Source organism: Paramisgurnus dabryanus, chromosome 16, assembly GCF_030506205.2.
Source record: "Paramisgurnus dabryanus chromosome 16, PD_genome_1.1, whole genome shotgun sequence".
In the NCBI taxonomy this organism is placed as follows: Eukaryota; Metazoa; Chordata; class Actinopteri; order Cypriniformes; family Cobitidae; genus Paramisgurnus; species Paramisgurnus dabryanus.
Window position 1 is genome coordinate 20,197,124 of NC_133352.1, and position 27,106 is coordinate 20,224,229.

General features: G+C 38.9%; 1 protein-coding gene and 1 long non-coding RNA gene across 3 annotated transcripts in view; one reads left to right on the plus strand and one right to left on the minus strand.

Moving 5' to 3' along the window:
• The window catches only part of LOC141280860 (uncharacterized), a 36,175-nt gene that overhangs the window by 2,978 nt on the left and 6,091 nt on the right, over positions 1-27,106 (plus strand). Inside the window, exon 2 of the long non-coding RNA XR_012335173.1 lies at positions 13,286-13,428. This is a non-coding gene — a long non-coding RNA (uncharacterized lncRNA). The remainder of the gene's footprint in view (positions 1-13,285; positions 13,429-27,106) is intronic.
• Positions 1,904-25,420, minus strand: inppl1b (inositol polyphosphate phosphatase-like 1b). Of its 2 annotated transcripts, none has more exons than XM_065271899.2 (27): positions 23,484-25,420; positions 22,079-22,142; positions 19,431-19,569; positions 16,983-17,124; positions 16,652-16,792; positions 16,482-16,566; positions 14,396-14,485; positions 13,863-13,985; positions 13,668-13,782; positions 13,457-13,557; positions 13,275-13,377; positions 12,979-13,175; positions 12,726-12,843; positions 12,556-12,652; positions 11,247-11,385; positions 10,960-11,059; positions 10,786-10,871; positions 10,515-10,596; positions 8,536-8,622; positions 8,136-8,243; positions 7,952-8,040; positions 3,969-4,056; positions 3,646-3,801; positions 3,337-3,406; positions 2,449-3,238; positions 2,250-2,368; positions 1,904-2,085 (listed from the first exon to the last, which is right to left on the minus strand). In XM_065271899.2, exons 1-27 carry the CDS (start codon positions 23,618-23,620, stop codon positions 1,992-1,994), a joined length of 3,660 nt encoding a protein of 1,219 aa, XP_065127971.2. In that variant the 5' UTR covers positions 23,621-25,420; the 3' UTR covers positions 1,904-1,991. The 2 variants fall into 2 exon arrangements, with proteins under 2 accessions (XP_065127971.2, XP_065127972.2); XM_065271900.2 differs by having other exon boundaries at positions 2,250-2,365; positions 23,484-25,407.

Genomic DNA, 27,106 nt, shown 5'->3' on the forward strand with positions numbered 1-27,106 from the left:
AACAACATACAACATAGACAGCAAACAAGTTTACAAATGAGAGATTTACTTACTAGTCCATCAACAAGATCACCAGATCAGCATCCCATCCAGTGCTGTCTTTTAGCTCACGCCAATGAGTAAAAACCTGGCAGAGTGGGACTCTTGTCCGGTTACTAACGCGGTCAGATTCTCTTTCACGCGCTTTCTTAACTTTTAAATCGTTTAGCATCACGTATCAAATTCGCGCGTGCAGTTGTTGTTATAGGCTTGATCGACTTCATGCAGCGCTGCTAGAACCATCAGCCGGATGACGTCAAAGTGCCGTCTCGGATCATTCTCGCGGTACTTTGACGTCATCCGGCGGTCGGCTCTTGCAGCGGCATACGAAGTCGAACAAGCCTAACGTGTGTGACGTCGTTGCTGTAAAGCAAGTCGTGATTCTCGCGAGATTTGTCAGGGGCGGTTCTCTCAAGCTTGGATTGGGGGTTTTGCTAGCGGCGTCCTCCCCGAGCTTCAACAGGAGGATGATTCGCCCTACTATGACTTTGTTTACCACTGAAATAACTTTGAAGCTGTTATATTAAGGTAAAATAACTGCATAGTGTGTCTTTAACATTAAGATCAGTTGGATTAAGTGTTGGTCAAATCAATGTATTTATTCAAATCAGATCAGAAGCATATTAAAACTATTGTGAGCATTGCATTGCATTTCTTTGATGACACACTGATTTGGTGTGGTAAAAAAGTGAATGTGTAGTTTTGTGCATTGTACTTACTTAGTCAATTGAACATATGATTACATGTTTGAAAAAACAGACTTGATGATCTGCTTTGAGTTTTTTACTAACAGTTGTGAGTAGGGTTGTAACGGTATGAAATTTTCATGGTATGATAATCGTCTCAGAAACTATCATGGTGTTCGTAGTTTCACGGTATAGGTTATACAATTATTATTGTTATAATCATCAGCTATAATGACCCTTAAATTAATGAAAACAGATTTGGTTTTTGGTTGAACATTTGTTTTTTTTATATAAAACTTTTTATATAACTCATTTGAACAAAATAAGAAATAAGTTATTTCTCTTTAGATATCGCCTATGTATAATCAACTTAAAATTGACTTGTAATATAAATCACATAAATGTGCTTTAATGTTTGAGAGAACGAGATGGAGAGCGAGAGGTTACCAGCGTTCACATGTAAACAAAACAGACATGTGCGCTTATAACCAACGCTTTATCAGGCATTATACTGGGATTAAAAAACAAGAAAATGCTATCAAGACTTTTCTCAAGACAGTTTACTTCAGAGGTGCATTTATATAACAGCTTTGTGTCCGAAAACAGATCGGCCGAAAATTAAACTCACATCCGTTTCTGATTTATGGCTTATTTTCATGACTGGATTTCGGGATTCCCTCTGCATCACGGAAATAATACTACTTTAAATTATAAACAAAACACACCTTTTTCTGCACAGAGGGATGTGTTTGCGAATATGGTAGCACATGTTCGACGTATTTCCTCCTTTTGCAGCCACTCTTCATCCACATTTCTTGCAAACTGGATATCCATCTTTAAGGACAACATGCGCTCATTTTTGGATAGAGGTTAGATTTTGTGTTCTCTGGCTCTGAAATTTTTTCTGCTGTACATAAATGAGTGGTGTCTAGCAGTCATGTGAAATGAAGTAGCATATGCGCAGGAGCACAGGTGAGATCTCCTTTATTATAATTTTTTCCAAAACCCGTACTAAGCAAATGTTTACGGTATGATAATCGTGCATGTTAATATCATGGTATACCTCCATACCGGTATACCGTTACAACCCTAGTTGTGAGGTTTTACCACATACTTGCAATAATAGTACCAAAGCGAATAAAAAAAACTGTACACAAATTAGACAACAAAAGAAAGTAAAAAAAAAAACATTTATTAGATAGACAAATACTGAACTTGTTATTTATAAAACATAACAATATAACTCGATAGTTTACATGATTCTCTTCAGTCCCAAATTTTGGGCAGGTTTTCCAAGATTCTTCGTCTGTGAGATGGATTGGATATGCCAGCTGCACAAAGCTCCTCCTCTGTTATTCCACTATGACAAAAGCACAAAAAGTACTTTTACGTTATTATATACATATTTGAGGACAATTGAATCAATATTTTTATAATTTTAAGGTTGGTAAATTTAGCCAGTGGATAAAGGGAATAACAGTGCTAGAATGTGCAATACAATTTTTCCAAACACATCTGCCTGACCTGAAGTAATCAAGATCATCCCAGCCATTGCGGCTGAGGTCCAGAGTGTAACGCTGAAGACCCAATGTGCTGAGCAGCTCCCACACTGTTTCTGGGGCTCCGTGCAAGACTGACACCTGCTGACACACAACACCACACATATTTTTTTCAAAACATAGTACACTAAACGTTATCAACGATTGAAAGTTATTCAACTCACCTCTTTCCCCCAGCCATAGCTTCTTTCACCATCTATACCATAATCAAACCCATGACGCCTTACTGGAGGTGACATTTGATTATACTGGTACTGCCTGTCTACTGGCTGAAAATCTACCTCACTTAGTGATTTAGCCATTTGTAGGGCTGTTAGTGAGTTGTCACCTGCAGCTGGCTGTTCAACCACCCAGGCTGCAACAGATTTATAGATGGGCACCCTAGTGGACACATAGGGATCTGGTCCATTTTGCATTGGCATGGGCTGGCTCTGATGCAGCCTGTGATAATCCTTTCTGGCTTTCTCTTTCAGTGGCATGTCCTGGGAAAAAATGGATTGGTTCATGTAGGAGTTTGTAATTCTTTTGACTGGTAATACCGAATCCTGTGCCATGTTGTTTTTATGGGACTGTAACTGTGAAGATGGATTTGAAAATGTGCCCTGTCTCTGGTTTGGGGATATATTTGGGACATCTGGTCCTGGGAAAAGCTGATAAGAGGAAACAGGCAATGGCAGTTCACTTTGACCCTCGCAGAGGGGTTTGTAGGGTGGTAAGGAGCCAGGAATTTCGATTTCCGTAAAGTCTGACCGCCGAGCAGATCTTTTACCATGGCTTTGGCCTCCTGTCACTCTAGGAAGCTGAATCACAGTGTCGTTGGCACACACTACTTGGGACTTGTTGCTGGCCGACTGTATCTCTTCAATCCTCCGCAACACAGGCATCCCCTCAAACATGAAGTAAGCAGGATTGGTGTAACTGTTTGGTGCTGGGGTGTGTGAGACTGATGGAGTTCTGCAGCAGGCATGGAAAGGTCATCAAAAAACAAGGACATTAAACAGGATGTGAATGAAAAGAGTCTATCATAAAGTCATTAAGTATATTTGACTCACTGGGTGGAGAATGCACAGAAGGGAGGAAACAAATGATCCTTCGTCAGTTCCTTCTCAACACAGAGCCATTCTGTTATACACAAAAAATTGCTTAAAAATCATTTCAAGCATTCAAGGAGTTAAGAATCATGTTTCATTGAAGGCTTTAGGATGCATCTGGACAAGTTTAGACAGCAAAAGCAAAAAGAGGAAGCTGTGGAAGATAGAAAATCAGTCAAAGCTACAGAGGAACCAAAACAAAAAGAAATCTAGGGGAAAGTGTCTCTAGAGTAAATTTGAGGAAGTGATAGAGTCATGTAGACACCCTACCATAGAGCCTTTCCCGAATCTTTCGGCACTCTGGTGGTACATAGACCCTTATTCGTCCTCTGATTGAGCCCATCTCTTCCCCTCTGTGGGACAAGCATGTCTCAAATATTCCTGAGGATTTTTCTGCTACTGAGCGAAGTGCCACACAGCATTCACCTAAAACAGCAGAACTAAGAATAAATGTGACTGGATACTTAATTCCTCATTAAGAGAACGTCATGTGCATGAACTGTATTTATTACAAAGCTGAGGTAATAGTTTCAACAACAAACCAATTTACCAGAGAAATTCAAATGAAATATAAGAAAAGCTTGACTATGTACCATATGATTCAAAACCATCACATGACTTCACAGAAAAGAGCAAGTGCTGATCCCGAATATAGTCTAAATCCGAGCAAACTGGCTGAAGCTAAAAAAGGAAGGAAACACAGAGAAACATAAACACATTTATGAACATAGATATCTAAATGTAACCAGTTTGTGTTTTGTAACAACAAAACTGTTATTATAGTAGTCCCCCTGTAGTCAATAATATTATCCGTTAAAACTCATCTTTGAGCAACAAAACGGCATATGTGAAAGTTTCTTCTAGCTTGACTGTAACTCTACACCCATGTCTCATTTTTTTATTTAGTATTTTTTTATTAATTGATCCTATTTAATTCTGTTTTACCTTCTGATGTATTTGGTGTATTTTTAAAAGTTGTATGTGTATGTTGTGATTGTGTGAAGCACCACGATAGCCTGAATTAATTGCCCCAAGGGGATAAATGCATGTATGTAGCCCGTCATGTGTGTGGTTCGTAATTTCAAAATATGTGTTCTGTGCATCGAGTGATCCTATGTGCATCACATGTCTTGTCAAAATAAGTGCCTGCTGCAGATGTGTCTAAAGGTTTATGATAAAAGAGACGCTCGCGTTTGCCAGATACCTGTATTGTCATGACTTCGGTTTGTTTGACTGCTGTATTTTTGTTTCTCTGTTTGTGTTGTGTTGTCAGTTTCACACGTGCGCGTCTCTGTCACGGGTGTCATTAGTGTCATTTCCTTCACCTGCGTCCCTCACCTGCAGCTTATTTTCATGCCCAATCGGTTAGTATTTAATCCCTGTGTGTCTTTCGTTCATTGCAAGTTCGTCTTTGTGTGTACTCGCCAATTTACTAGCTCTGCTAGTTTCTAGTCCTGTCCTGTCCTGTCCTGTCCTGTCCTGTCCTGTCCTGTCCTGTCCTGTCCTGTCCTGTCCTGTCCTGTCCTGTCCTGTCTCTGTTTCCAGTTTATAGATTTATTCTCTCCCATCCCAGTCTGTGCTCTCTGCTACCCGGGAGTTTTGCTGTGGACTTTGTTTACTCGACGGCTCTCTGAACTGTTTCTCATCCTCCAGTTACGGACTACTCTCCATCTGCCTGCATTACTGTCTGCCTGCTTTACTGACTGCCTCTTGTGCTTGCAGCAGCGCACACTCGCCGCGGCATTGCCGCTGTCCAGCAGGAGGGTCCTTCAGCACTGAAGCTGCCCGGCTTCTCCCTTCAGCACCACTCTCTCTCTGCCTGCCGCAGGATCTCTTCTTCCCATCTGCCTCGAGTGCCTTTAGCCGGACTGTCACCTTATTCCTGGCCTTCTGTGGTTGGCCCCCACATATACTCTCTCCCACCGTTCGCTGTCTGGCCGGAGCCCGAACGTGTGTGGTTTACCTCCCCGGTGCATGTGTGTGCTCCCCTCCTCAGCCGTCTGCCCTGGTGTGGCTTTATGCCCAGACGTGCCATTGTCTGTTTGCACTCATTATTATTTGAATAAAAACTTTCTGTTAACTGCATCGGGATCTTCTGTTTTCTCTGAGCCTGACATGTATAATCTCATGCATAATCAGAGTGTACTGTTAAGGGAGTGTCTTGCGTGTATTTTGTGAACATGAGCGTCTCTTTTAGAGTTGGGTCCGAGTACACCTTTGTCGAGTACGAGTCAAGACCAAGTCCTTAAACATCAAGTCCGAGTCCAAGTCCAAAAGGGTCCGAGTTGGACTCAAGTCCGAGTTCTTAAAGGCCGAGTCCAAGTCGAGTCCGCCCGAGTCCAGAAAGTAATTAAATTGGAAAAAAAAATTGTATTGTAAATGGTTACTTTCTATTAATACTTGAACCTTTCAACCCATTTAACCAATGGCAATATAAAAATGTAATAAAAATACCTCTATTGCATCTTGTCATTGCCATTGAACATTTTTATTCTATGTCAACTAGTTTCCTATTAAAACTGATTTCAAAGAAAAGAAAGGGATATAGAGGTATCTTCTTTTTACCAGATGTCTTGCAAATAAATTCTCTATGATTTTCGTAAGCAAAACAAATTATTGCTGACTTTGAGGACATCGTGCTAGCCACGCATTAATGTGTGTGACGTGTTTGTCTGCACGTATGATGCGACTGGCTGCTGCCTGCCAGTGTGTTGCAGTAAAATAACAGGAGGGGAGACACTGGTCCCGTACACACTGCATATTAATTCGGTTGTCACTTCACCTTTTAATGCTTAATCCTGTTCTGTACACACACACTTCAGTAATTTATGCTATTTACGTACAAAAAAGCAGAGGACCTGGCAACACTGCAAGACCGCGCGCTGTGAAGCAGCCTCACAAAAGAAGCGTACAATACACAACGCCCGGACGGAGGTTCATTGCAAAACACAATGCTGTTAGATTATTTTGGTCAAAGCTGTGATAAGCACGCGAGACGGCATAACGTTGCTATGGTTATCTCTGTGTCAATCATCACATTTTCGGGAGTGAGCCTTGTTCCATACAGACATGACACGAACATTTAGGGGATTCACTCCCGCATTTAAATGCGGTTGTCACTCTCGAAAGTTTGCAGTGTGTACAAGACGAGACATTAATTAATTTCTCATCTCAAGTTCATGCTGTTTTTAATGTTGCACATGACGTGGACTCGACTGTACTCGGGATATTTTCCGAATCCAAAATGTCCAAGTCCGTGTCAAGTCCGAGTACAAATTCACCCGAGTGCGTGACAAGTCCGAGTTCATTCAAAATTGGACTCGAGTCCGGACTCGAGTCCGAGTCCAAGTTCGAGTACCCCAACTCTAGTCTCTTTTATCATAAACGGTTTTGACGCATGTGCAGCAGGCACTTATTTTGACAAAACATGTGATGCACATGGTTAACATGACGCAACAAACACATATTTTGAAAACACGAACAACACACATGACACTCCGAACTATGCTTAACGATTAATCGCGATTAATCGTTAGCAGAATAAAAGTTTTTGTTTACATCATATATGTGTGTGAACTGTGTATAATAAATTTGTATAAATAAATGTACACACATGCATGTATATGTTTTAGAAATGTTTACATGTGTATATACATTTGTATATTTATGTATAATTTATATTATATATAAATTTAAATACTTAACTCTTTCCCCGCCATTGACGAAATATCTCGTCAATTAAGAGAAAACGCTTCCCCGCCAATGACGAGATTTTCCGTCTTTCCACAATACCGCTATTATCCACCAGGTGGTGCCCTTCCGCAACTTTTTAAACCCGGAAGTATTGCCCTATGGCAAGCTGCTGCATGTCCGTGTCTGTTTTAAAGATCGCTCTGAATGGGATCTCTATGAAAAGTCCGTCACAAAAATGGAATTATCTCTGCTTTTTGCTCAAAATATGGTGTTTTTGCAAAAACCTACCCATATTCAAAAGCTGATTGCAAAAGAACCACTAAAGGTAGGATGAAACGGTTTTTTTTTGTTTGAAAGCAGAGGGTCTGTTCTTTCATTTGGTGTTCATTTGTATGTTTATATATTTAAAGAAGAACATTTTCTGGAAGGCATTAAACTTTGGTGAAAATCATGAAAAACGCTGGCGCTGGCTGGCAACTTTTTTTAAAACGCTGGCGGTGAAAGAGTTAATATATAAAAAAAAATTCTTAAAATTATACATGAATGTGTTCATATTTATATATATACATATTTATTATACACAGTTTACACACATATGTGATGTAAACAAAAACTTTTATTCTGCTAACGATTAATCTTATTAATTATAATTAATGTTATAAATAACAATTAATTTTAAACCACAGTTTTGAGATGGTCTATGAAAAACTGCAATTTTATGGAGAATATACACTTAGCAAGTGCGTTGAATGATGATGGTTTGTCTTAAAGCATATTAAACCACATAGATATAAACTACAATAAAAACTTGATTTTAAAGTACTTATTAAACAGAGCTGAATTCACAGAATCAAATATATCATACTGAAGCAAATGTCACAACCTTGGGAAACTGTTTTGAAGACCAGCCAAGTTTAAGAAACCCTGGCACCTCACAGTGCTGCGAGTCATTCTCTAAAGAACGGCGAGGCTCTATACAAAAAAATAAAATTTCAGTTTAAATGAATTCTGACAAGCAACAAGACAATGCATGATTCTTGCCCTACTGGTTATTGCATAAAAGCTACCTTCGAGACACCGGGAGTGGAGCTCAATAAAAAACTTGGCCTTGCTTGAAGTTTTCACTATGGCTTCAACTGCCTCCAGCTCAATTCTGGCTCTCTCTGAGGCTGAATCTGCATTCAGAGAGATAAAGAAAAAGGACTGTGACATGTTCATGATGACACCAAGTAAAACAGAAAACAACTCTACTCAAAGACCTTTCTATATTTATGGCTTAGAGATACAGTAGTTCACAAGTATATTGCATGATTGGTCTATGATAGCTCACTGTTAGTGTAAGCTTGCCTTAAAATCAAACGAAAGGTTCAACAAATGTGGCAAAGGGACATGGAGGATCAGGTCAGCAACCCTAACATAACTTCTTAAATTGTGTCTCAGAGACACAAATGGAATAGAACTGCCTACCTGTTCTGGTACACTGTGATATCACTCCTAGTTCAAAAGAAGCAAACACGGGTGAATGATCACTGGTGAAGATGTCATCTGTGCAACCTGACAAAAATAAATAAGTCAGAAGAGTGCAAAACTATAAGGTTACCTTGAAAAGATGATTCTGAGCTGAGTCTGTTTCTCACCTCCATCTATTTCAGAATATGTGGTACATAAGTTAAAAAAAGTATTTAAAGCTGTGCTTAGTGTAAATATGTCAGTACAGTACAGACATAGCCACCATTTCTTAAATACTGGTGAGCACGATTTTGATAAATATGGACAAACCCAACTGTTGGTTTATAATAACCATATGCTTGTTGAAATAACCCAGCATCTGGGTTGAAATAATCCAGCATAGGTTTATTTATAACCCAACTGTTGGGTTTGTCCATATTTAACCCAACCATGGGTTAAAACAACCCAGCATTTTTAGAGTGTAAGTTCATACAATCACTTGTTCTTAAAGGGCATCTTGACTATGAAGACTTGTATGATTAATAATACTTTATATTTACCTTCTAGCACTAAAATCCATTGATAGAAACACTTTATTATTATTTTCATTAGCCTGCTTCAAAAATCCCAAAATGTCATACTCATTTTAAGCTGTGGAGGCCACTATTATCTTTAATGCATTCTTGGTTGATGATGTGTAATGATTGTAGTGAAATATTACTACAGTTTCCTATAGTAAATACTATGGTATCTATTACTTATCTTCCGTTTTACACAAGAGGCAACCTTCCAATCTTGTGAAGCCAACACGGAAGTGACTTAAACTGCAATTCATTGACTGGGCGCTAGAGACTGGGTCCAAATAGGAAGTCAATCCCATAGATCCACTATGTTAAAATGCCCAACTTTACAGCAGAAAAATGTTATCAGCCTGGTACAAAAAGTATTTTTAATTTTGCCTTTCATGACAACTGTGAGTGGGGTGAATTTTTTTGTAACTCATCCGTTTAAATTATATTAACCCTTAAAGTTCTGCATAATTAAGGGCGTGCCCACTTGAGTGATGGACGAATTGCCACCGCTGCCACTACCGTTGAGCTAGGTGGTAGTGACAGCACTTCAGCTTCACTCATGTGCTGTCTCTTTACCCATTTTCAGTTATACGCCAGTGATGTGCGGTGATCCGATGCCAAGATGGCGACGGCAGCCTCTGCCAATTATTGGCTTCAAAAAAGCTCTTCACAAACATGTGTGATCCTTCACAAACCTTCAATCTACTGATTGAAGACTTGTTTACCATGTTTATCTTGCTGTTGCGTTAATAGAACAGGTTTTAATTGCAACCTTTTGACGTCATGTATTGAGGCCAGAATGGTGTCCTCTAAGAGAAAATACTTTTTTAAGGTTTATTAAAACTATGACATCTGTACTGTTTTTAATTTCCCATTCATATAGCCAATCCCAGTGAAATCAATTATGTCATTATAGTCAGGGTACCATTTAAAGCAATGAGAGCAACAGGATATGACTCTGTAAACCACAGACATGGGTAGGAGAGAAAAATGGTTCCCAAAGTAAACCTTTATACTTCAACGCAGTTAAACACATTTCATTCCAAAGTGCTACAAAAATAGCAACTCCATGTTATAGTTACTCCCCTGAAGCTTAAGTGCAAATCAACACTGTTATGCCCAAACAGTAACTACTAAGTTGGCTGCTACACTGCTGGGTAAAATGCTGGGAAATTTTCAACCCAACAGTGGGTCAAAAAGGGACAAACCCAGCCATTGGGTTAAATTAACCCAGATAATGTTTATATTTGACGCAGCAATGAGTTTAAACAACCCAAATATTTGTTGGTCATGTTTTTATTAACATGCAATTTAACAATTTCTAAATCAGTAATTGAAGTAATGAAACAAATGACTTTGATTTAATTTGACTCCAATTTTATCAAGAAGTGCCTGGGAATAAAAGTATACAGTAGCTGAACTTACCATAAGAAGTACAGATTATGTGAGACTCTGGGTAGGACTTCCATAAAACTCTGTCACACCATGAAGGTCCATTGACTTGCACCTAAGCAAAGGTTGATTTACATAAATGTGTGCAGTTACATAAATAGTTTATTTAAAGTAGTTGTTGATGAGATATATTTAAATCTAAAAAAAGTATGCAAACTGTTTTCTATGCTAAACCTAAATATCTTGATTAATAGGCCATCATTATTGTGTATAAATAAAGAATGAATAAAAGGGAAAGTCTTACCCCACTTGATTTTTTCTGCCATAGATAGCAGTCTCTAGAACCACGCTCATACCGATAGGTTGGGGGAAACAAAATTTTCTGTTCCTCTTAAAAGAGAAAACGAAAAAAAAAATATTTTAGAAGTGTATTCTTTTATTTTATGTTTGTGACTGAGAAGACCAGTCAGATTCTTACTAAAGTTAAAAAAGGCTTTTCGTTTATGTCTCTCTCTGGTCAGTTGGTCTGCACACATCAGCTCTTCAAATTCTCGTTTTGAAACATGTTTCAATATGTCCTGCAAAGACAAGATAAGTCAGACCTTGAAAATCACTGGTGAAAACAAAGACCTTAATAAATCAGTGCTTTAGTTTAACAAAGTTGTGTTTCCTTGTATAATGTTTTAATGGTTGTGGATTGTGATTTTAATAATAAAGAGCAATGTAATAAGCAAAATAATCATAGTCTCTGAAATAGTCTCTGACCAGCACGTCCAGGTCCAGGCGGTAGTTGAGGTCTCCACACCAAAAGAGATGATTAAAACGAAAACTAATGTCAAATGTGCTGAGCTGTTTGTCTCCAAGAGATAAGAGCTTGAGGATGTCCTGAAAGTTATGGTTCCGCCTGTGACATAAAAGAGTAACACAGATAAAGACACATGTACATACAACATAATTATAATAAGACATGAAGACCCAGATGTTTCACATTTAGTTAATGCTATCGCAAGACCGAAAGCAGTGTTCAAATTTAGGGGTCTGGGGGGTCCTGGACCTCCTATAAGCCTTGAGGGACCCCCCATAAAGCACAAAAATATAAATTAGGGGGGTCCCCTGGTCTACATGAATTTAAAATTCTCATCTTGAGCTGCCACAAAGTAAACTAATTCAAATGATTTCTGTCTGAAATAAATATTAACTCTCAAGTGCGCCTCACGCTGTTTTCTGGATGAATTGACAGACGAGTTGTGGATTATTTTAACCTTATTGACAGTAAGAATCTTTAGAAATCTCTAGGATTGGGTTTTTATTTTAAATTCTTCTCGAACTATTATTTCACAACAGTGGCAAGGCTTATCTTTTGCATGTGTGGTTTTAAACCCTGCAAATGTTAACATGCAAGCGATTTTAAACTTTTTGAGTGCAAAATGTTAAAGTGAGTTGTTTTGTGTGCGCAAAGACAATGACGCACACACATACTCAAATGGACGCACACTCATAGGCGGACACACGGAGACGCGAGGAAAATCACTTCTCTATCTTTAAAAAGATTAATTATATTTAATTTATACAATGAAGAAGACAGTGTTATTATTCATTTGATTATATTTATATACCTAAATAGATCTAACTTTGTTCTTTTCTATTTTTATATATGCTCATAATTTCTTAATTTGTTCTTATTTTGTTTTCCCACCCCCAGTTTTGCTGATCCGAAAATTATTCGATCTATGACTCAAAAAACGCAATGTAATCCATTTAACCACTACTATATAGTAAAATTATGTAATTTGAAAGAAGTCATTGAGGTCCACCCTATTTCACCCCTATTCTGATTAAAATTTCTGGCCTTGACACTAATTTGAGGAATAAAAATTTGTAGGGTTTGAGTTAAGGATATTTTGGGGTTTCTTTGATTAAAACCAGGATCAGATTATTGTTGATCCAGGATCACATCTTACTTTGTGAAATCACAGCGACCCTATAATAAGGGGGGGGGGGGGCTTAGCTAGAGGACCCTCATAAGCTTTGACATAATTCGAACACTGACCGAAAGATGTTATAGATGTAATACCTGACTGCTTTATCACTACCAGAAGTCAGATGGCAGTTCACAAAGCCCATTGAGGTGCCATTAAAGAGAAATGAAATTCCTACTGCTCCTTTATTTCCTGTAACAACCAAAAATGTATTAAATCAAATATTAAGAAAGAGAGAAAAAGAAAGAAAGAGAGAGATTTATACCAAGTGCGTTTCCCAGGCCAGTTTTAACAATAGCTGTGTTTACTTGACTGATGTGGCCTTCACACTCCGGCTTCACAAACACAGCCAATTTCAGATTCCAAAGGGACTGCACTGCCACCTACAGTACAATCACATAAAATACAATCTGTACCTTTCAATTAACTTAAAACTTAAATCATATCATTTTTGGCCAAACTATCCCTTTAAGGATAATCTGTTAATGGCTATGAGGATTTTGGATTTCTTATCAGACCTGTTTGAAGTCAACGTTGGTTGCACTCCGGAGTGAGGCTCTGATATGCTCAGTCCACTCTCTCTCACCCTGCGGGTTGTCTTGAGTGCCCACGGCATAGATATCATGAGGCAGAGAGGCAATGGATTCATCTTGGGTGATACCCAGACCACAGCAAGTAAACCAGGATTGCAAGGAACCAGGTGGAGGGGTGTGCCCTGCGCCAAAATGCAAACATATGCTGCAACTGTTATTAAAATTCTCCCAAAATAGTGAAATGCATTATAAATTAGCATAATGATAATTGTATATTATACCCATGTTCCAGGTGCCAACAAACACAGAGATGATGTCAAGCTCAGACTGTTGGGAGTGAGTTGACTTCATAAGCTGCAGCAGACGACAGAATGCTTCCCGTTTCTGTAGAGCAAAACACATCAGCACATCCTCAAGATTACATCAGTTTGTTAGGTAAGCAAATTCTTATCTTTCTCCTCACCTTTATGCTCTCAAACACCAGTTCCCTTGGAGGGTTGTGATGACTGTCCACAACCATCTTGAGCTTGGCAGGACCTTTCTGAAACTTTACCAGCTGCACAACTGATACAAAGCGAAGTAGTATAGAGTATAGTATAAATAGCGTGTAGTTTGTAAAGTATAGCATTTCCCAGCAGTGGTTATAAGGTATTGTAAATTCAAGGTAAACTCACTCCTGTCATGACTGACAGTCTCCACTCCAAATGAGACAGATTTTTTGTCAAACAGCAGTACTCCTGCATCAATGTCTACTGACACCGTTTGCCTGCCATACCTGACCACCTTCACCTTGACAAGCATAAGCACAAATAAATAAAAACACTGTCATAGTTAAATGTTATCAATGTGAACAGGAGAATATGTGCTACCTGAAAGCTGTGCACAGGATTCGGTCTGTCTTGTTTTTTTGTAACTGTGACGGCCTCCGGTGGAGTGGCTGGTTGCAAAGATAAGTTGTGATTTGTTACAGCCTCTTGCAAAGCTTTGAGAACCTACAAAAGATGCACATTATCGTAAACATACAAATCCTTTATAGCATGCATAATGTAACATGACTATAATGCATTTGTGTTGGAAGTGCTACAAGCGTGTTTGGTTTGTGCATGTGGATATATATTTGAGTGTTTGCTGGGCATTTATAAATGACTGTTGGTATATTTCTGTGTAAATGTGTATTTTACACTGATGAAAAGATCATCTTAAACCAATAGGAATTTCTATACTGTTCAAAGCTGGTTTATTCTGATTAGTGCTACAGCTAGTAGACAAACAAAGCCATGTTTTACTAGCAAACAATATGTAGTTATGATAGTAAAACCATAAATCCTGGCCTTTTCAACAGAGTTATTGTATGTGTACATGCTGTTTGTGTGATGTGATGTATGTGATGTGATGTCTCTACCCTCTTCTCCAGGGATGAGAGCAGGTTACAAAGGGTAGTGAGCTTGTGAAGTAGATTATCCATGTTTTCTTCAGGACTCTTTCCTGTATTCTAAAAGACAAGTTTTATGAGATCACATGACTTTATAAGGTAATAAAGCCGTGTAATGTGGGTGTTGCTTGTCCATGCAAAAGTCACTTACACAGTGAGTCTCATGGGTGGTTACCAGGATATTTACTCTATGCAGTTGTTTAAGTGTTTTAGGGAGTTGCTAGGGTTTTTAGGGTGGTTGTAAATCTAAAGAGCTCCTACAGTGTAAAGCAGAGATTATGGAAAATGTGTCTGGGATTTGTCCAGGGATGGTTTGATTTTGGTTCATTCACACTGCCAATGATTTTACGGAACCTGTGCATGGATTATTTTTTCCCAAATTCCGTTTTGTCCGTTTTAATTTATGCAAATTCTGTTTTTTCCGTTTAAATTTTTGGCAATTATTTTTTTACCCTTAACTGTTAGTTTAGTCAACAGAAAACGGTATAACACGATTACTACACACTTTACTCAATTCAATGCATTGTTTAGTGTTGTTGCAGAAGGCTACAACAAGGTGTCAAAGCAGTGGTGCCTTCAGAAGTGCCAAACACATCAGTCCAGTGGAACGCAATCCATATTGTAAACACAATTGCTTGAAATGCATATAACTTTACAAACATTCACAGGATTACTGATCTGACTTCGAACAGCATGAGCGCGCAGCTCTTTGCACGTGCGAGCGAAAGAGAGACAGAGAGCGGCGCCATGATGCAGATGATTATATTTTAAACGCAAGGGATAGTTTGCCTCAGCTCGCTTGAAATGCATAAAACTGGACAAATACATGAGGATTTGTGTTCGGACTTCGGACAGATGCGAGAGCGCGTGCACGTGAGAGAGGTGCAGTGAGAAAGACGTGGATGAGAGGGTGCATGTATCTTTGCGATCCCAGTCAATGGAATGTTGACAAAACTTACAAAATAACAGTTCTCCGGTCACATAAAAGTTATGTGGGAACTGCTCGGAACTGAGTGCTTAGCGTCGAATTTATAATTTTTTTCACTAAGAGTCAGAGCCGCTTCGCCATGGTTTCAGTGTGGGTCTGAAATGACGGGAGGGGGTGTGTCGCCCATACGTTCTTCTCCCACACAAAACAGAATTTTATTAAAAATATGTAAAATTCCGCGAAATTCCGCGTTAACACTAGATTCCGTGTTAATTTGCAAATTCCGTGATTCCGTCCGCGATTCTGTGATCGCGGAAATTATAGGGCCCTAAATATAGTTCTCATTTTTTATCCGCTTAAAAAATTGCCACGTTTTATTTTGTGCCACCATTTTTACTCGTGGAACTATTCATGTAACAGTCTTTAAATGGTGAAAACATGGAAGTGTTTGGTGGTTTCTAAATTCATCCCTGTTTGGATGCTAAGGAATGAATGGGGCTAAATGCTAACACATTCACGACTTGCTGTACAAAGATTAAGTGCACACATTGAAAAAAGATAGTATGTATTCATTTGTCTAAGTCAGGGATGGGCAACTTCAGTCCTGGAGGGCCGGTGTCCTGCAGAGTTTAGCTCCAACTTGCCTCAGCACACTTACCTAAATGTTTTTAGTATGCCTAGTAAGACCTTAATTGGCTGCGTCAGGGGTGTTTAATTGTGGTTGGAGCTAAACTTTGCAGGACACCGGCCCTCCAGGACCGAAGTTGCCCATCCCTGGTCTAAGTTAAGGTAAAATATTGAAAAACTGTGGTGTTTTCCTTTAAGGTACAGTACCAATGTGTACATTTGAGATACCAGTATGCACCTTTTAGGTCCAAAAGTGTACTTTTTGAAAAGATACCGCCCAAGTGACGACAACTTTTATACCTTCTTGTACATTAATTTTACAGCTCCATACTTTTAACACATTTGAGCAATTGTCTAATTTGTTTCTACCTTTATTTCTCCCAAGCAATTTAAAAAAAAACATCTGAGACTATAGCTGATGTTCTATGAGAACTCCATTAAATCTCCTGTGCTATGAAAGAGCAACCATCACGTAATAAATTGTTCCTCTATGCTAGTTACCTGCTTGGAGAAAGTGAGGTGGCTGCTGGGATGATCAAATACTTTAGCCAAAGTCTCCAAACTGGACAATGTCTGGTCGATCTCACTGTGTGAAATAGAGGGAACACTTTAATGATTGTTTTACAAAGATTGGCAGCAGTGTAGAAATAAGGTGTGATGCTACAGATCACCTGTGCAGGTTGTCACACATGCAGCTGAGGATGGACTGAAAGTGCTGCAGACCTGACGCTCCCCTCTTAACATTCTCCAGATCCATGCACACATTACCATGCAGATACTCATCCAGTAAAGGAATGATCTCACAACCTACACTGTAGAGTTAAATATGATCACAATGATGAAGCTGTATAGAGAAACCACATCTTCATTTATCAAGTTTAGTTTAATATCATTCATATAAAAACTAAAGCTAAAACAATTGGTAGGTTAGTATGAAATTAAGTGTTATTAGTCTTCCAATAGTTTGATATTGATCCATAGCTCATTTGTGAATGTATATACCTAGTTAAGCTGAGCTCCTGAAGCCTCTGGAGCAGTAAATGAGAGGCTGCTGAATTGGAGGTTGGAGGTTGGCCCGTAGCAGGGGACATTGTACGTGGTGGAGGAGTAGCAAGCGTTAAACCTGGCTTTTCATCATCACCATCTGAAGCAGGATGAAAGTAAGAACAAATCAATGTTCCTGTAGCTTAACTGATGTGCATTGCATTAACAACTTAAAGGTTATGCTTACACTCAAAAAGCACTAAAACCTTGTAATCATAGGGGAATCATTTTTAGTATATTTTTAGTCACTTATAAAGCACCTATGAAGAACCATCCTGGGGTGATATAGCACCACTATAGCACCAGATATGGTTCTATACAGGGACGGATTGGCAATCTGTGCGTTCTGGAAAAGTCCAGAACGGCCGTTCAATGGAGGGCCGTCCCTGGCCGTCGGCAAAAAAGTCCAATAATGCAATATGAACAGCCAACAGCAGGGGCACTAATGCGATCACTTATATGCTGCTACGTATAAAAAAACAAGGAAGAAGAGTCGGCCTACTAGCTACTTTCGATGCCTACTAGCCGTGACTGGTCCACGGATTCCCGCGAGCCTGAGCATCCACAGCCTGGTGCCCTCATAGATATGTATATAAAGGCTAGATGGCTCGTCCGCGCTGATGGCCAATTGAGTTGAACGTCCGCATTTTGGCGGCCATCTTAGGACAGGGCGCTCGCTCACTCGTAGCATTGAGTTTTAATGATGCAGGTACTTTTAAATGACCATAACTTGCTTAATTTTTTACCGATTTTCAAACGGATTGGTTTGTTATAAACGTCAAAGATGTACCTATGACACTGAATACGTATACTAAAAATAAATAAAAAATTCATGAAACATGTTAAAGCATCCATAATTATAGCCACGTTAATAACGTTTGTAAAAAACCAAACCGTTTGTAAATCCGTCAAGAATTCAGCAAGTTACGAGCATTTTAGTTGGCGTATGTCACTCACCTTCCGTCCACAGCAGCAGGGAGCAGCACTATGGCAGCACTGACCTAAGATGGCCGCCAAGTGACGACACAGCTGACTCCGCCTTGAGCCATCTAGCCTTTATATACATATCTATGGGTGCCCTGGTCATGATGAGGGACAGACAGAGTTAACTTTACACCAGCAAGAGGTCCTGTAAGTGCCAGTAGTAGCAGGACACGTGACATTATAATATACACGATATAAAAATAAATAAAATTTGTGTGAAAATTAACGTAATGCGCAAGGACTTTTAGAGAGACGTGATGTGTGTATGCGTGCGTGCGTGCGTGCGTGCGTGCGTGTGTGTGTGTGTGTGTGTGTGTGTGTGTGTGAGAGAGAGAGGCGCGGGCGCAATTGAACAGTGGAAACGTAAAAACAATACATACTCCGTCATTTTTTAAAACTGCAAAGTGTTTGCTTATATTTGTGTTTAGATGCAATAAAACAAAACATGTGCTTTTGTCAAACTGTAAACTCTTGTCAAACTGTAACCTACAACTGTCATCTAACCAAATTCACACACACGCACGCACGCACGCACGCACACCAAAGCAAAAATATTTATCCAACCCCATTTAAAAACAGTCTGTGGTTGGACATTCATCATATTGCATTGGTTTTCATTTCTTTCATTGACTTTATTGTATGTGAGAGGTTGTAGTGAGCTCACATTTTCTGCTAGAATAAAGACTAATGTATTGAATTAAATGGGAAAATATATCAGGCATGCATAGCTACCATTCTAAATGTGCTAATATACAAGAAAGGGGGCTAAATAATTGACCAAATATTACTTTAACCAAAAAATCCTAGCTTGCACTTTCTGTCTGTCTTCCATCAGAGTGCAGTTTTTCCTTGTCTTTCATATTTGTGTTTAGTATTTAGGAATTGGCAAAGACCTGGTGGTTGTTTGTGAACGCTTTATAGACAAAATTAATAGGGCCTAGCCATTTTCATTATTTCACAGCATTATTATACATCAAAGTGTAATATGACATTGACAAAATATTAAATAACCTTGTCTGATAGTCTGACAGTATTGTAGCATAGTATCAGGACATCCTTGTGTCTGTTGCGCACGGCTAGGGGCGAATGGCCAGATGATGGGCCTATTTGGGAGAAAGTCCAGGGCTGTTTTTTAGCCCCAGTCCGTCCCTGGTTCTATATAGCACAATATGGTTCTGCACAGGTGCTACATAGGTGCTATGGCACTTAAAATGGTTCCCCTTTGATTACGAGCCAGTGAACCACTTTTAGTGCTATTTAGCACAGTTTGTTTTTAGAGTATAGGTTAAAGGTTATACTGAAAACATGTTTGCATCAAATGCACTATTCAGTAAGTTGCTTTGGATAAAATAAATATATATTTAAATGTTGTTTCCCAAGCTGTGGGCCAAAGGTCCCTGGGCTTTTATCATCCCATCTTACCTGAGCTCTCGTCGTTGGGCTCTGTCTCGCGCATAACAGGGTAAAGCAAAGAGGCCACCAGACCTTTGTGAGGGTGTTGATACCCTGCAACTAAGTCACCAAGAGTACGAAAACAGTTCACCTGTACACCCTGTGGGGCCTGTAGAACAGCATAAACATTTAAAACAAAAGGATTAAAAGATACATCAACAGTTGTATCACATAACTCGTCTGGGTAATATACTAATGCCGCAATAGCTAGCCTGTCTGGAACAAAGCAGATATTAATCCACAACACTGTGTGACTCTTGCATAACCAGATACGCTAATAGGATTTTGTCTCTCTCTCCCTGCCAATGAGACTGACAGACCCAGTTTCGGCTGCCGTGAAGGTCAACACGCCATATATATATATATATATATATATATATATAGATAGATAGATAGATAGATAGATAGATAGATAGATAGATAGATAGATAGATAGATAGATAGATAGATAGATAGATAAATATAGATATAGATATATAGATATATATATTTATCTTCCAAGGTTTTTTTTCCTCCTAGGACTTTTCCCATTGGGTTTTCTCCTTGGGATTTTTTCCACCCCTGGGAGTCAGCCGACTTTGGCTTAACGTAGCACCCCTTTCTATACGTTACATATTACTACGCTCAGTTGTTCAGTTTTATCTTAGCTGCTTTATTTTGCTACTTATGTTGTCTATCGCTTCTATTAATGTAAAGCTGCTTTGAAACAATTACTAATTGTGAAAAGCGCTATATAAATAAAATTGAATTGAATAGTAAGAAAGTGATAATAACAGTAAAGTGATGGTGTTAAAGATTGGCAAAGTAAAAATCAAGCTAGGAAAATGGGCAGACATTGGAACATGTGGCATAAGAATGAATACCTTAACTCAAAAAATTATTTGGGGCTAAGATGGGAAAACTGCTAGGTTTCCCACAACAAGCAGTTGGTCTAGATAGGGTAACTCCCAAAGTTTTTCCGTTTTTCCTCTTTATATGGACCAAAGATACAATTACAATATGATGCTTTTGTACTAACATCTGCCAAATTCTACATACCGCAAACAGTCACCACAGCCAGTTACTCACTAAGCAAACAAGGGCACACATACACATGCATGCACACTCAGACTATCAGGCATCACAGCAAATAAAACAACCCACGCTGTGAGTGGCTTTTTATAGAATGTAGTTTCAAAGCAGGCTCGCTAAAACCAGTTTGGCAAAGTTACCACACCAAAAATCTGCAAATAACTGCATGTTTTCCACTCCAAGAGTGGAGCTATTGAAAATCAATTACGTGAAATGAGACACTAGAAAGGGGAAAGTACTAAGAAAACATCTGTCTCACAATAGAAGTAACTAAATAAAAAACGTCTGTGTGAGTTTTAGATAAGGAACAGGAACTAAACTTTAAAAATATAAGACCCCTCATAAAGGCATTAAAAAGATTTCGGCTTTTAAAACTAACCACACTACATACAGTATATAGACTACGCCCAATACCTTTGACATAGAGACATTTATGTCTCAAATATTTAATCTCCACCCATACAGAAAGACCCGTTCCATCCATTCTCCACTGGATGACTGAGTAGTGTGGGTGCAGGAGGAATCTGTATGAAACATCATTGACATCGAGTGCCACTTAGGTCATGCTGAAACCACGCAGCTGCATGCTTCAGACAGCACAAAAGTGCTGCACTAGAGAAGTACAAAAGCTTTAGGACCCAAAATTTACATTAAATATCAAGTAATGACCAAAACACAGTTTATAAGTGTTTATTACTTAAAAGTCCTAAAAATAACAACTGAAATTGATGACTTATGCTACATATGGCACTTCTCATGAGCTTCATGCTCTCTGCACACAATAACTGACTGCAGAAAACAAGTGGTCACCACAAACCATGTTTTCCCCATTGCATGTGAAACCTTGTACCTTTGTAGGTTACTGTAAGTCGTTTCTTTTAACAGAAACACGTGTGGTTTTCAAGAATGAGGGCTTGTCCGCAATTTGTCCAAGCTGACATCTGCGTAAGTTAGCTATGGATTCTAAGTGGCTGTCAGATTATAGTAGTTTATGTTTAGGTACTCTTTTAAGAGTCGACAAGACTTTTATTTTACCATCCTAACTGTGCATAATTATACGGTTAGTAATCTTACAGGAATTTGTACCTAGTTTATGAAATGATTAATTCATATGAAATCCCACAACAAAACCCAACATCACTGGGAGGAAAGCAGATCGTACGAAAACTTACGAAATCGATCTTACAAATCTTGATAAAAGCTTATCAAAGCAAACCTACAGCACACGGGTAGAACCACTGATGTAGATGGCAGCACATGCACAACACTTTTTTAATGAATTTCTACTTGAGATAAATTTGATGTAATTTACATGTCAAATTGAATATGATTTCTATAAAACAGGTATATATGTAAATGCCTAAATGTATACATAAAACGACATCAGAACTAATGTAGCAGTTGCACAAGATATCCGGGGCATTGCCTCCATTTTTTTTTCTTCAAAAACACCATCCAAACGATGTATAATTTAAAAGGACCCTGAAAGGTACTCGTGTAGTGTGAAGATTGAGTAATCGACTCTCTAAATGAATTTGTCATCTCACCTGAACAGCCAGTAGTCCGTCTGCATCAGGCAGGATTCTGTATGTGTGAACATGTCTCTGAAACCTAAGCAGGATAGATAGACTGTTAAAACATAATACAGTAAAATAAACATGGCCACTGTAAACTAAAAGATTACATTTAGCTGGAATTATATGGCCACATAAACAGGTACATCAGTGATAATAAATAGGTAAACGTGTGGCTTTGCGGGACATACTGTGACGTGTCATATTATTTAGATTATGTATAGGTTCGATTGTGCTCTTTGTGTGGTTTACATTTGGCCACACAGACTTTTACATTTATTATGAAGATAAATTTAGAAGGTTGGTGGTTCCAGGAAAGAAAGAAAGAAAGAAAGAAAGAAAGAAAGAAAGAAAGAAAGAAAGATGAAGAGTGGTCCCAGACGCAGAACAACAGACATTATGAATGAGAGGGAATCAAATAAAGTAGAAAGCTGGAGGGTTCAGACTTCAGGAATGTATCTGGCTGTGGGCCGCAGTGGAGCAAATGCAGTGCGGTCACTGAAGCTCATTCCCTCCACAGGGGCCGGAGACGGGAAAAAAAGAAAAATTCAAGCCTGAATAAAGCTTACCAAGTGAGGCCCAGTAGGGCTGCTGTAGACTGGGACTCATTTTCTGGAGCTCATATACACAGACATCTAAACACAGGGCTCCAGACTAACTTTTTTCACTAGGAGCACAGTGGCCCCCAACTGAAAATTTTAGGGGAGCAACCAGAAAATTTAGGGGCACACACCGTAAATCAACATGCTAACCAAATATTCAAATTTCTACTAAGTAATACACTGTATTACTAATAAATACTTGATTATATATATGATTCAGTGTCACATCACAAAAAAGGTCAAATTTACTGGTCGCACATCTGCGACTGGATGTAAAATTCAGTGGCACACTCTTAAATTTTGGTGGCAAAATGCGACCATTTGGTAGCAGTCTGGAGCCCTGTAAACAAAGTTAGCACTTTCTGGTGTGAGACTAAATTAGATATAATACAATCAGTGGTTGATCCATGTGTCCCTTCATGTTGTTTGTGATAAAGTACGATTTTAAACCTGGAGAACCAAAGAAGATTTTGGGTAGCAGCAATTAACATTAACATTGCCAAATTTGACCCTGTGGGTTCTCCAGGGTTAATCACAAGCAATCTTTTACGAAAAAGACTTTTTTAAATGTCTCATATATATTTGTGATAACAATTACATGTCATATTTCTGTAGCAAGATGGACTGTTTGTGAAGTACATTTATTTCAGTAAACAAATGCAGCATGAAGTTAAAACAACTTGGTTTTGTAAGTCAACTTACTATTTTAAGTTTGACATTATTTTTTACATTGTATATATGCACAAATGTTACATTTATAAAAGTGCGTTGCTTACAAGAGACACAAGGCGTAGGCTCCAGGCACCGATTCGCTGTCCCTCACCAAGAAGCTGCCGTCTTTCCCAGCACGAGCCAGCAGCTCTTCGGCTTGCACCCGGCTGATGTCTCGATGATACCACGATGTGGATGTCATGGTGAAGTGGCACAGAAAATGAGTATCCTAGAAGATTGCCCTGAAGTTCACCTTCAAAACTCTGTGTCTGGTTGGTTGTTCCAAGTTATAGTAGAGGATGTGTCAGGAGGGACACACTCAAATATGATGTCATGTTGTTGACCCAGATTGGAGGTCCACAATGACATGCCCTCTCCTAAGCGTGATGCTATCAGATTCCATCCAATCGTCTTTGAGGGTAAACCAGCGAAGTCAGATACAGACGCATGAAAGCACCCCACAACCTGTTAGCACCGTCTAATGCGCTCATCTGTGTTGAAAAGACTGATTTTCAAATGCAGGTCTCCTCATGATTCTTATGTTGGCCACTGACACCTCCTCTTGGTCAAGACCGCTGATACCAAAGGGCTGTGGTTCCACAGGACAGAGGTGCTATTTGCACCCATATGGATGCTCGACACCTCACTGAAAAAAGCTCTTACTTTTGACCAATGAACATCCTATGGGCTGGCATTTCCAGAAAGAGGAACCAAGAATGCAGAAAGTGCCAGTTCCAGACCGAGCAAACGCGAGAAGGCGATGGTGCAGCACCACCACAAATTCAAAATACTTCCACTCGGTTGCTTTCGCCTTATATGGAAAAGGCAACACCCCTCAGAGAAGTTCAGCTGATGTCTGCAAACTCCACAAAGGAACAGCTACTTCAGCCAAGAGTCCACCAACAAGCCCTAGTGTAAAAACAGAGCCTAGATCCAATAAACAGATGAAAAAACTCATGAAGGAGCCATGGCACGTTCATATCCTATGAGAGTCCTCAAGCAGATGTAAATAAGAACTGCGCGTCCCCTTACCAAATAATAGGAAGTGCTTCACATCTCCAGATGATATAGAGAGAAAGAAGAAATGATGAACATACAAACCTAAGAGTGGGTGACCTCACACCATCACTTCTGCATGAACCTGAGTGCTTTCTTAGATCCGTCTCTGTATTTCCCCTCTGTCCTTCAATCCCTCCCAGTTGTGATTTTCAGAAAAACAGAGCACATTCCATACACGTTCACACACACATTCTGACTCAACAATGGTCATGTGTTTTGAAGTTGCTTCTACAGTGCCTTCGTTGTTGTTTCTTTCATATCCTTAGATGATCAGGATATGTCTGCAAAGCTTCTAGTTGTTTTACCCTTGTTGGTTTTCCAGCTCTCTCTCCTCTGTGTATCCCTCTCTCTGTTCAGGAAGTTAAAAGCACAAGCTCCACCATATGGATGTGATCATCCCACTTTCTCGGCGTTTCTTGTTTTGTCCGCATGCAGTTCCTCTCCTCCTACCGCCCTCGTTTTCTTCCCTGTGTCTGTTTCCAGATGCTTGACTCTGTCGCTACTCAGCAAAAAGCTTATAGTGCACACAAATACAGCGCTTCACTCCACCCCCAAATCTTTGTTTATTGTGTGTGGCCTATAAAAAGTCATTGTTTTTCCACTATTAAGTACAGCTGGTTGAAGGAAGTCAGACGGCTTTTAGAGGCTCCTGCTCCTGTGTTGTATGTTCAATCCTTGTTGTGCTGTTGTGGCAATACAAGACGAGGTCAAATAAAGGTGCAAGTTATTGAAAATGCAGGAATTTTCACAGAGGCCAGAATTTACCTTAGTGTGCCAACAGCGCCCCCATTGTGAATATCTGATTAGGACAAAAATAATAGAGAATGGGAATAATTACGCTTTTGTAATCATGGCGGGTTGGTTCATAAACATATTTCTAACAGTGTTCTTCTTGAGGTTGTACACACTGTAAATATTGTGCGTAATGTGCCGGCTCCTTGATCCCATTTATGTCTGATGTGATTCGAGAAATGCATTGGATAATGTGATAATTTCTGCATTTTATAGGAGACTGTCCTCCAAAAATAACAACCTCATAGGTCGTTTGTGCAAGCACCTTATTACGACGTAGAGTGACGTATTAAGGGATTAGTGTCCTTTAGCGGCAGTAGCTTATACAACCTGTTGTTATGTTTTAAGGTTTTTGCCTTATACATCAGATTAGATGCATTTAATTTTATGAGGAATCTATGAGGAAGTCACTTGCTTTCCTTTTCCAAACACAACCAATCAAAATGCTACACTCATTCACCAGGTCACACAGACACACTCATCACATGTGCAAACACTAAATGCTTTACTGATCACTAACCAATCACTGCTTTACTTTACAGTAGTATAGATATGCCTATAAATAGGTCAAAGGTCACTGTTTTGTCAATCTGCACCCCCCCTGCCAATTCCTGGAACAGGACCCCACACACAATTTACTGTATTCTACTGTAAAGAAAATACTTTTGGTTTACATGTTTATAGTTTTGTTGTATGCTAATGTATACAACAGTAATATTTGGACTAATAAATATTTTCTGTTTCTACATTGCATTGGCGTCTCCGGTGTACTTTTTACCCCTCTCGGCAGATGACTTTCACTGTAGAACATTGTATTGAAATGTAGATAAGCCCATGAAAGACCAAAGAGCTTTAGATTTAGAACAGCAGTGTTTACATGGTATATCCAAAAATGTATTATTTTGAAAGAAGTGTTTGCCATTTGATGCAAATGCTTCATTTTGACACGTGTTTGTGGCATTTTGAATGCAGTGTTGCATTTTGAAGGAGATATGTGCTATTTTGCATTTTGTGTGTGCAGTTTTGAGTATTGTGTGTAGAGTTTTGAAAAAAGGAGACTTAGTTTTGAAAACGTGTGTAAGCAATTGGTAAAAACTGTAAATACATTTTTAAAAAGTTGTGAGTGTTTTGTATGCTGTGTTTATATCATATAATAAATAAATGGGTAAGTTATTTGCCCTTAATGCCTGAATAGTGTAATGTGTAATGAAATACAATTACAGTTTTTTACGATTGCTTAAGCACAATTTTGAAAACAGGGCCCGGTTTGTCAAAACACTACACACAATTAACACAACCCTTCACCAAAGTAGCACAACATTTCAGATCATTTGCAAAATGGAACACTTTTGTCAAAACTATACACAACTTTATAAAAACAATATTTTGTTACCATAAGAAACACACACATTTCACAAGAATTCAAATTTTTTTTAACCAGTTACACAATGCTGCTGCTAACCTAAAACACTTTTAGCAAGTCTAATTCTTATTGATTAGAGTACTACAAATGAAGTACAAAGACAAAGTGCAACTATAAATATAATTGATTTCCCTCCATACCCAAATCAGTCAACATGGAGAATCCATGTAGTGTGCATAACACTGTTAGCTCAGCAAACAACAGACAAATATAAAATACTGTATCCAGTATAGGTTACAATTACAGTAAATAACAACAACAACAACAAACATAAAAAATAATCTTAAAAAACTGACAATATTGTAAAGAAAATACTACGGTCATCCCTGCTGGAAAAACCAGCATACCAGCAAATTGTGTTTTGGTGCTGACCACCAGCATTCCCATGCTGGTCCATGCTGGTTTGGTGCTGGT

Bases quoted from the DNA above. Each gene is read 5' to 3' on its own strand.
- inppl1b (XM_065271899.2), bottom strand. From the start codon at position 23,620: ATGACATCCACATCGTGGTATCATCGAGACATCAGCCGGGTGCAAGCC. The intron at 13,783-13,862 runs GTAGCACATATT...ATGCTTGTCAAG, and splicing joins ATCCTGTGCACAGCTTTCAG to GTGAAGGTGGTCAGGTATGG. The intron at 3,802-3,968 runs GTACATAGTCAA...CTGCTGTTTTAG, and splicing joins TGATGGTTTTGAATCATATG to GTGAATGCTGTGTGGCACTT.